This window comes from Coregonus lavaretus, assembly GCF_964263955.1.
Source record: "Coregonus lavaretus genome assembly, chromosome: 2".
Taxonomy (NCBI): Eukaryota; Metazoa; Chordata; class Actinopteri; order Salmoniformes; family Salmonidae; genus Coregonus; species Coregonus lavaretus.
Window position 1 is genome coordinate 1,284,373 of NC_139989.1, and position 14,138 is coordinate 1,298,510.

Here is a 14,138-nt window from a genome sequence, read left to right on the forward strand (position 1 = left end):
CACATACACAAATGAGTACAGACACACACACACATACACAAATGAGTACACACACACACACAAATACACAAATTAGTACACACACACACAAAAATACACAAATTAGTACACACACAAATACACAAATTAGTATACACACACACACAAATACACAAATTAGTATACACACACACAAATACACAAATTAGTATACACACACACACACAAATACACAAATTAGTACAAACACACACACACACAAATACACAAATTAGTACACATACAAATACACAAATTAGTATACACACAAATACACAAATTAGTATACACACACACACAAATACACAAATTAGTATACACACACACAAATACACAAATTAGTATACACACACACACAAATACACAAATTAGTACAAACACACACACAAATACACAAATTAGTATACACACACACAAATACACAAATTAGTACACACACAAATACACACATTAGTATACACACACACACAAATACACAAATTAGTATACACACACACACACAAATACACAAATTAGTACAAACACACACACACACAAATACACAAATTAGTACACACACAAATACACAAATTAGTATACACACACACACAAATACACAAATTAGTACACACACACACACACATAAATACACAAATTAGTACACACACAAATACACAAATTAGTATACACACACACACAAATACACAAATTAGTACACACACAAATACACAAATTAGTATACACACACACACAAATACACAAATTAGTATACACACACACAAATACACAAATTAGTATACACACACACACACAAATACACAAATTAGTACAAACACACACACACACAAATACACAAATTAGTATACACACACACACAAATACACAAATTAGTACACACACAAATACACAAATTAGTATACACACACACACAAATACACAAATTAGTATACACACACACAAATACACAAATTAGTACAAACACACACACATACACAAATGAGTACAGACACACACACACATACACAAATGAGTACACACACACACACAAATACACAAATTAGTACACACACAAATACACAAATTAGTATACACACACACACAAATACACAAATTAGTATACACACACACAAATACACAAATTAGTATACACACACACAAATACACAAATTAGTATACACACACACACAAATACACAAATTAGTACAAACACACACACAAATACACAAATTAGTATACACACACACAAATACACAAATTAGTACACACACAAATACACAAATTAGTATACACACACACACAAATACACAAATTAGTATACACACACACAAATACACAAATTAGTATACACACACACACAAATACACAAATTAGTATACACACACACACACAAATACACAAATTAGTACAAACACACACACACACAAATACACAAATTAGTACACACACAAATACACAAATTAGTATACACACACACACAAATACACAAATTAGTACACACACACACACACACAAATACACAAATTAGTACACACACAAATACACAAATTAGTATACACACACACACAAATACACAAATTAGTACACACACAAATACACAAATTAGTATACACACACACAAATACACAAATTAGTATACACACACACAAATACACAAATTAGTACAAACACACACACATACACAAATGAGTACAGACACACACACACATACACAAATGAGTACACACACACACAAAAATACACAAATTAGTACACACACACACACAAATACACAAATTAGTACACACACAAATACACAAATTAGTATACACACACACACAAATACACAAATTAGTATACACACACACACACACAAATACACAAATTAGTACACACACAAATACACAAATTAGTATACACACACACACAAATACACAAATTAGTACACACACACACACACACAAATACACAAATTAGTACACACACAAATACACAAATTAGTATACACACACACACAAATACACAAATTAGTACACACACAAATACACAAATTAGTATACACACACACACAAATACACAAATTAGTATACACACACACAAATACACAAATTAGTACAAACACACACACATACACAAATGAGTACAGACACACACACACATACACAAATGAGTACACACACACACACAAATACACAAATTAGTATACACACACACACAAATACACAAATTAGTACACACACACACACACACAAATACACAAATTAGTACACACACAAATACACAAATTAGTATACACACACACACAAATACACAAATTAGTACACACACAAATACACAAATTAGTATACACACACACACAAATACACAAATTAGTATACACACACACAAATACACAAATTAGTACAAACACACACACATACACAAATGAGTACAGACACACACACACATACACAAATGAGTACACACACACACACAAATACACAAATTAGTACACACACACACACAAATACACAAATTAGTACACACACAAATACACAAATTAGTATACACACACACACAAATACACAAATTAGTACACACACAAATACACAAATTAGTATACACACACACACAAATACACAAATTAGTATACACACACACAAATACACAAATTAGTACAAACACACACACATACACAAATGAGTACAGACACACACACACATACACAAATGAGTACACACACACACACAAATACACAAATTAGTACACACACAAATACACAAATTAGTATACACACACACACAAATACACAAATTAGTATACACACACACAAATACACAAATTAGTATACACACACACACAAATACACAAATTAGTACACACACACACAAATACACAAATTAGTACAAACACACACACATACACAAATGAGTACAGACACACACACACATACACAAATGAGTACACACACACACACAAATACACAAATTAGTACACACACACACACAAATACACAAATTAGTACACACACAAATACACAAATTAGTATACACACACACACAAATACACAAATTAGTATACACACAAATACACAAATTAGTATACACACACACACAAATACACAAATTAGTATACACACACACAAATACACAAATTAGTATACACACACACAAATACACAAATTAGTATACACACACACACACGAATACACAAATTAGTACATACACACACACACACAAATACACAAATTAGTACACACACAAATACACTAATTAGTATACACACACACAAATACACAAATTAGTACAAACACACACACATACACAAATGAGTACAGACACACACACAAATACACAAATTAGTACACACACAAATACACAAATTAGTATACACACACACACAAATACACAAATTAGTACACACACACACACAAATACACAAATTAGTACACACACAAATACACAAATTAGTATACACACACACACAAATACACAAATTAGTATACACACACACACAAATACACAAATTAGTATACACACACACAAATACACAAATTAGTATACACACACACACACAAATACACAAATTAGTATACACACACACACACACAAATACACAAATTAGTACACACACAAATACACAAATTAGTATACACACACACACAAATACACAAATTAGTATACACACACACACAAATACACAAATTAGTATACACACACACAAATACACAAATTAGTATACACACACACACACAAATACACAAATTAGTACACACACACACAAATACACAAATTAGTACAAACACACACACATACACAAATGAGTACAGACACACACACACATACACAAATGAGTACACACACACACACAAATACACAAATTAGTACACACACACACACAAATACACAAATTAGTACACACACAAATACACAAATTAGTATACACACACACACAAATACACAAATTAGTATACACACACACAAATACACAAATTAGTATACACACACACACACAAATACACAAATTAGTACAAACACACACACACACAAATACACAAATTAGTACACACACAAATACACAAATTAGTATACACACACACACAAATACACAAATTTGTACACACACAAATACACAAATTAGTATACACACACACACAAATACACAAATTAGTATACACACACACAAATACACAAATTAGTATACACACACACACAAATACACAAATTAGTATACACACACACACAAATACACAAATTAGTATACACACACACACAAATACACAAATTTGTACACACACAAATACACAAATTAGTATACACACACACACAAATACACAAATTTGTACACACACAAATACACAAATTAGTATACACACACACACAAATACACAAATTTGTACACACACAAATACACAAATTAGTATACACACACACACAAATACACAAATTAGTATACACACACACAAATACACAAATTAGTATACACACACACACAAATACACAAATTAGTATACACACACACACAAATACACAAATTAGTACACACACAAATACACAAATTAGTATACACACACACACAAATACACAAATTAGTATACACACACACAAATACACAAATTAGTATACACACACACACACAAATACACAAATTAGTATACACACACACACACACACACAAATACACAAATTAGTACACACACAAATACACAAATTAGTATACACACACACACAAATACACAAATTAGTATACACACACACAAATACACAAATTAGTATACACACACACACACGAATACACAAATTAGTACATACACACAAACACACAAATACACAAATTAGTACACACACAAATACACTAATTAGTATACACACACACAAATACACAAATTAGTACAAACACACACACATACACAAATGAGTACAGACACACACACAAATACACAAATTAGTACACACACAAATACACAAATTAGTATACACACACACACAAATACACAAATTAGTATACACACACACAAATACACAAATTAGTATACACACACACACACACAAATACACAAATTAGTATACACACACACAAATACACAAATTAGTACAAACACACACACATACACAAATGAGTACAGACACACACACACATACACAAATTAGTACAAACACACACACATACACAAATGAGTACAGACACACACACACATACACAAATTAGTACACACACACACACAAATACACAAATTAGTACACACACAAATACACAAATTAGTATACACACACACACAAATACACAAATTAGTATACACACACACAAATACACAAATTAGTATACACACACACACACAAATACACAAATTAGTATACACACACACACACACAAATACACAAATTAGTACACACACAAATACACAAATTAGTACACACACACACACAAATACACAAATTAGTACACACACAAATACACAAATTAGTATACACACACACACAAATACACAAATTAGTATACACACACACACAAATACACAAATTAGTATACACACACACAAATACACAAATTAGTATACACACACACACACAAATACACAAATTAGTATACACACACACACACACAAATACACAAATTAGTACACACACAAATACACAAATTAGTATACACACACACACAAATACACAAATTAGTATACACACACACACAAATACACAAATTAGTATACACACACACAAATACACAAATTAGTATACACACACACACACAAATACACAAATTAGTACACACACACACAAATACACAAATTAGTACAAACACACACACATACACAAATGAGTACAGACACACACACACATACACAAATGAGTACACACACACACACAAATACACAAATTAGTACACACACACACACAAATACACAAATTAGTACACACACAAATACACAAATTAGTATACACACACACACAAATACACAAATTAGTATACACACACACAAATACACAAATTAGTATACACACACACACACAAATACACAAATTAGTACAAACACACACACACACAAATACACAAATTAGTACACACACAAATAGACAAATTAGTATACACACACACACAAATACACAAATTTGTACACACACAAATACACAAATTAGTATACACACACACACAAATACACAAATTAGTATACACACACACAAATACACAAATTAGTATACACACACACACAAATACACAAATTAGTACACACACAAATACACAAATTAGTATACACACACACACAAATACACAAATTAGTATACACACACACAAATACACAAATTAGTATACACACACACACACAAATACACAAATTAGTATACACACACACACACACAAATACACAAATTAGTACACACACAAATACACAAATTAGTACACACACACACACAAATACACAAATTAGTACACACACAAATACACAAATTAGTATACACACACACACAAATACACAAATTAGTATACACACACACACAAATACACAAATTAGTATACACACACACAAATACACAAATTAGTATACACACACACACACAAATACACAAATTAGTATACACACACACACACACAAATACACAAATTAGTACACACACAAATACACAAATTAGTATACACACACACACAAATACACAAATTAGTATACACACACACACAAATACACAAATTAGTATACACACACACAAATACACAAATTAGTATACACACACACACACAAATACACAAATTAGTACACACACACACAAATACACAAATTAGTACAAACACACACACATACACAAATGAGTACAGACACACACACACATACACAAATGAGTACACACACACACACAAATACACAAATTAGTACACACACACACACAAATACACAAATTAGTACACACACAAATACACAAATTAGTATACACACACACACAAATACACAAATTAGTATACACACACACAAATACACAAATTAGTATACACACACACACACAAATACACAAATTAGTACAAACACACACACACACAAATACACAAATTAGTACACACACAAATAGACAAATTAGTATACACACACACACAAATACACAAATTTGTACACACACAAATACACAAATTAGTATACACACACACACAAATACACAAATTAGTATACACACACACAAATACACAAATTAGTATACACACACACACAAATACACAAATTAGTACACACACAAATACACAAATTAGTATACACACACACACAAATACACAAATTAGTATACACACACACAAATACACAAATTAGTATACACACACACACACAAATACACAAATTAGTACAAACACACACACACACAAATACACAAATTAGTACACACACAAATACACAAATTAGTATACACACACACACAAATACACAAATTTGTACACACACAAATACACAAATTAGTATACACACACACACAAATACACAAATTAGTATACACACACACAAATACACAAATTAGTATACACACACACACAAATACACAAATTAGTACACACACAAATACACAAATTAGTATACACACACACACAAATACACAAATTAGTATACACACACACAAATACACAAATTAGTATACACACACACACACAAATACACAAATTAGTATACACACACACACACACACAAATACACAAATTAGTACACACACAAATACACAAATTAGTATACACACACACAAATACACAAATTAGTATACACACACACACACGAATACACAAATTAGTACATACACACACACACACAAATACACAAATTAGTACACACACAAATACACAAATTAGTATACACACACACACAAATACACAAATTAGTATACACACACACAAATACACAAATTAGTATACACACACACACAAATACACTAATTAGTATACACACACACAAATACACAAATTAGTACAAACACACACACATACACAAATGAGTACAGACACACACACAAATACACAAATTAGTACACACACAAATACACAAATTAGTATACACACACACACAAATACACAAATTAGTATACACACACACAAATACACAAATTAGTATACACACACACACACAAATACACAAATTAGTATACACACACACAAATACACAAATTAGTACAAACACACACACATACACAAATGAGTACAGACACACACACACATACACAAATTAGTACAAACACACACACATACACAAATGAGTACAGACACACACACACATACACAAATTAGTACACACACACACACAAATACACAAATTAGTACACACACAAATACACAAATTAGTATACACACACACACAAATACACAAATTAGTATACACACACACAAATACACAAATTAGTATACACACACACACACAAATACACAAATTAGTATACACACACACACACACAAATACACAAATTAGTACACACACAAATACACAAATTAGTATACACACACACACAAATACACAAATTAGTATACACACACACACAAATACACAAATTAGTATACACACACACAAATACACAAATTAGTATACACACACACACACAAATACACAAATTAGTATACACACACACACACACAAATACACAAATTAGTACACACACAAATACACAAATTAGTATACACACACACACAAATACACAAATTAGTATACACACACACAAATACACAAATTAGTATACACACACACACAAATACACAAATTAGTATACACACACACAAATACACAAATTAGTATACACACACACACACAAATACACAAATTAGTATACACACACACACACAAATACACAAATTAGTATACACACACACACACACACAAATACACAAATTAGTACACACACAAATACACAAATTAGTATACACACACACACAAATACACAAATTAGTATACACACACACACACGAATACACAAATTAGTACATATACACACACACACAAATACACAAATTAGTACACACACAAATACACAAATTAGTATACACACACACACACAAATACACAAATTAGTATACACACACACAAATACACAAATTAGTATACACACACACACACAAATACACAAATTAGTATACACACACACAAATACACAAATTAGTATACACACACACACACAAATACACAAATTAGTATACACACACACAAATACACAAATTAGTATACACACACACAAATACACAAATTAGTATACACACACACACAAATACACAAATTAGTATACACACACACACACAAATACACAAATTAGTATACACACACACACAAATACACAAATTAGTACACACACACACACAAATACACAAATTAGTACACACACAAATACACAAATTAGTATACACACACACACACATACACAAATTAGTATACACACACACAAATACACAAATGAGTACAGACACAAATACACAAATTAGTACACACACACACACAAATACACAAATTAGTACACACACACACAAATACACAAATTAGTACACACACACACACAAATACACAAATTAGTACACACACACACAAATACACAAATTAGTACACACACAAATACACAAATTAGTATACACACACACACAAATACACAAATTAGTATACACACACACAAATACACAAATTAGTATACACACACACACACAAATACACAAATTAGTACACACACACACAAATACACAAATTAGTACACACACAAATACACAAATACACAAATTAGTACACACACACACACAAATACACAAATGAGTACAGACACACACACAAATACACAAATTAGTACACACACACACAAATACACAAATTAGTACACACACAAATACACAAATACACAAATTAGTATACACACACACACACACAAATACACAAATTAGTACACACACACACACAAATACACAAATGAGTACAGACACAAATACACAAATTAGTACACACACACACAAATACACAAATTAGTACACACACATACAAATACACAAATGAGTACAGACACACACACAAATACACAAATTAGTACACACACACACAAATACACAAATTAGTACACACACACACAAATACACAAATTAGTACACACACACACAAATACACAAATTAGTACACACACACACAAATACACAAATGAGTACAGACACAAATACACAAATTAGTACACACACACACAAATACACAAATTAGTACACACACACACACAAATACACAAATGAGTACAGACACAAATACACACATGAGTACAGACACAAATACACAAATGAGTACAGACACACACACAAATACACAAATTAGTACAGACACAAATACACACGAGTACAGACACTGATATACAGTCACTAATGTGAATAAACACACACAGGTTAAACCTGTTTTATGTCTTGGTTGATGTAGGTGTCATTCAGTATGAACTCAGGATAGCCAACCTTAGCCAGGACAGACTGGGCCTGAGAGACACAGAGAGACACGTCAGTGTTTTGGATTAAGATGGACGGACGGACAAGCTAGACTGACAGACAGACAGACACCTTTTCTATAGCTTTCTTCTTGGTACGTCCATCCATCCAGTAGTTGTGTCTCTCCAGCATGTTGATGAACGCCCAGCGAACTCCTTCTATCAGCTCCTCCATCTACACACACGCACACACTGATCAAACCTATCCACACACACAGAAATACACTCACACACACACACACACACACACACACACACACACACACAGAAACACACACACACACACACACACACACACACACACAGAAACACACACAGAAACACACGCACACACCCACACACACACACACACACACACACACACAGAGAAACACACACACACACACCCACACACACACACACAGAGAAACACACACACACACAGAAACACACACACACAGAGAAACACACACACACAGAGAAACACACACACACACCCACACACACACACACACACACACCCACACACACACACACACACACACAGAGAAACACACACACACACCCACACACACACAGAGAAACACACACCCACACCCACACACACACAGAGAAACACACACACACACACACCCACACAGAGAAACACACACACACACACACACACACACACACACACACAGAAACACACACTGAAACACACGCACACACCCACACACACACACACACACACAGAGAAACACACATACACACCCACACACACACACACAGAGAAACACACACACACACAGAAACACACACACACAGAGAAACACACACACAGAGAAACACACACACACACCCACACACACACACACACACACCCACACACACACACACACACACACACAGAGAAACACACACACACACCCACACACACACAGAGAAACACACACCCACACCCACACACACACAGAGAAACACACACACACACACACCCACACAGAGAAACACACACACACACCCACACACACACACACAGAGAAACACACACACACACCCACACAGAGAAACACACACACACACACCCACACACACACACACAGAGAAACACACACACACACACACCCACACAGAGAAACACACACACACACACCCACACACACACAGAGAAACACACACACACACACAGAAACACACACACATACCATGTGTTTCTTGTCCTCCTGGAAGTGTGTGTTGATGAAGAGTCGCCCGGTGGCGTACACCAGAGAGTTCTCTACATGGTTTACACACTTATCCCAACGAGGGGTCAGGGAGGACGTTCCTGTGGTTACCTAAAAATACACAGGTCAATACTGATATATGAGTGTGTGTGTCTGTGTCTGTGTGTGTGAGTGTGTGTGTGATGGTGTATGTGTTTGGATAGGTATGATCAGTGCGCGTGTATATCTGTTTATGGTACAGACCCGTGTGAAGTCCAGGTATCTGTATAAGAAGCGTCGGCTGAGAGTTGTGATCTTGGAGAATACTGTCCTCCATATGACATAGTTACTAACTGTCCTATAGAAACCATATAGAAACAATATGACATAGTTACTTACGTTCCTATAGAAACAATATGACATAGTTACTTACTTTCCTAATGAAACAATATGACATAGTTACTTACTTTCCTATAGAAACAATATGACATAGTTACTAACTGTCCTATAGAAACCATATAGAAACCATATGACATAGTTACTAACTGTCCGATAGTGTGTGTGTGTGTGTGTGTGTGTGTGTACCTGGGTTCAGTGGTGTTGATTAGTTTAAACAGCTGTTTTAAGTAGGTAGGGACGCGGACGATCACTGGCTCAGAGGAGTAGACAGACCCACCTTCTCCTGTTGACTCTACTACTGACTTCACAAATGACAACCAGTCAAACTACACACACACACACACACACACACACACACACACACACACACACACAGAGGGAGATTGAGAAACTGAGAAACACACATAAGAGAGAGAGAGAGAGAGAGAGAGAGAGGATGGGTACCTGTGGAGCAGTGGATAGAGAGAGGATGGGTACCTGTGGAGCAGTGGATAGAGAGAGGATGGGTACCTGTGGAGCAGTGGATAGATAGAGGATGGGTACCTGTGGAGCAGTGGATAGAGAGAGGATGGGTACCTGTGGTATGGAGCAGTGGAGAGAGAGAGGATGGGTACCTGTGGAGCAGTGGATAGAGAGAGGATGGGTACCTGTGGAGCAGTGGATAGATAGAGGATGGGTACCTGTGGAGCAGTGGATAGAGAGAGGATGGGTACCTGTGGTATGGAGCGGTGGAGAGAGAGAGGATGGGTACCTGTGGTATGGAGCAGTGGAGAGATAGAGGATGGGTACCTGTGGAGCAGTGGATAGAGAGAGGATGGGTACCTGTGGTATGGAGCGGTGGAGAGAGAGAGGATGGGTACCTGTGGTATGGAGCGGTGGAGAGATAGAGGATGGGTACCTGTGGAGCAGTGGATAGAGAGAGGATGGGTACCTGTGGTATGGAGCGGTGGATAGAGAGAGGATGGGTACCTGTGGAGCAGTGGATAGAGAGAGGATGGGTACCTGTGGAGCAGTGGATAGAGAGAGGATGGGTACCTGTGGAGCAGTGGATAGAGAGAGGATGGGTACCTGTGGAGCAGTGGATAGAGAGAGGATGGGTACCTGTGGAGCAGTGGATAGAGAGAGGATGGGTACCTGTGGAGCAGTGGATAGATAGAGGATGGGTACCTGTGGTATGGAGCGGTGGATAGAGAGAGGATGGGTACCTGTGGTATGGAGCGGTGGATAGAGAGAGGATGGGTACCTGTGGAGCAGTGGATAGAGAGAGGATGGGTACCTGTGGAGCAGTGGATAGAGAGAGGATGGGTACCTGTGGTATGGAGCGGTGGAGAGAGAGAGGATGGGTACCTGTGGTATGGAGCGGTGGAGAGAGAGAGGATGCGTACCTGTGGTATGGAGCGGTGGAGAGAGAGAGGATGGGTACCTGTGGTATGGAGCGGTGGAGACGGGAGATGGTGTATCTGTTGTACATGTTCTCACTGGTCCGGTTCTCGAATGGAATCACAATCTACACAGAATAAAAGAAGTCACAACACAGAAAACACACACACACACAGGAGCATCCACACGCTTACACCTATACACACACACCTGGGCCAGTTTGGTCTCAAAGGCCAGTGCTTCTCTCATCTGAATCTCAGCTGCTTCCAGTGGAGCTCCTAACATCACTGCTACGTCCACCATGAGGTTTAGAAGAGCACTACGATACTACACAGACACACACGTATACATAGGTCCATATGTTTTATAAGCATGGCGTATAAATATGGAATTCAAGTTTAAGAACGTTTTTGTTGACTTACTGCCTGAGCGCTGGTGGTGTTGGTGATGTAATCATCTCTGGAGGAGAGAGACAGAGACGCTTGGTCCAACTACAGAGACAGAATGATAAGCTGGTTGGACCAGGCCTAGTAATACATTCTCTGGTTGGACCAGGCCTAGTAATACATTCTCTGGTTGGACCAGGCCTAGTAATACATTCTCTGGTTGGACCAGGCCTAGTATTACATTATGTAGTTGGACCAGGCCTAGTAATACATTCTGTAGTTGGACTAGGCCTAGTAATACATTCTGTAGTTGGACCAGGCCTAGTAATACATTCTGTAGTTGGACTAGGCCTAGTAATACATTCTGTAGTTGGACCAGGCCTAGTATTACATTCTGTAGTTGGACCAGGCCTAGTAATACA

The 14,138-nt window shown here is 35.8% G+C and overlaps 1 protein-coding gene across 1 annotated transcript in view; it reads right to left on the reverse strand.

Moving 5' to 3' along the window:
- LOC311137335 (phosphate-regulating neutral endopeptidase PHEX-like) overlaps window positions 1-14,138 on the reverse strand; it is a gene marked incomplete at both ends in the record, with an annotated part of 66,919 nt that overhangs the window by 13,903 nt on the left and 38,878 nt on the right. Inside the window, 8 exons of the mRNA XM_084171779.1 lie at window positions 10,303-10,380; window positions 10,462-10,563; window positions 11,555-11,683; window positions 11,816-11,909; window positions 12,137-12,276; window positions 13,374-13,457; window positions 13,541-13,657; window positions 13,753-13,821. Of these exons, the coding sequence (XP_084027905.1) occupies window positions 10,303-10,380; window positions 10,462-10,563; window positions 11,555-11,683; window positions 11,816-11,909; window positions 12,137-12,276; window positions 13,374-13,457; window positions 13,541-13,657; window positions 13,753-13,821 (813 nt within the window). The remainder of the gene's footprint in view (window positions 1-10,302; window positions 10,381-10,461; window positions 10,564-11,554; window positions 11,684-11,815; window positions 11,910-12,136; window positions 12,277-13,373; window positions 13,458-13,540; window positions 13,658-13,752; window positions 13,822-14,138) is intronic.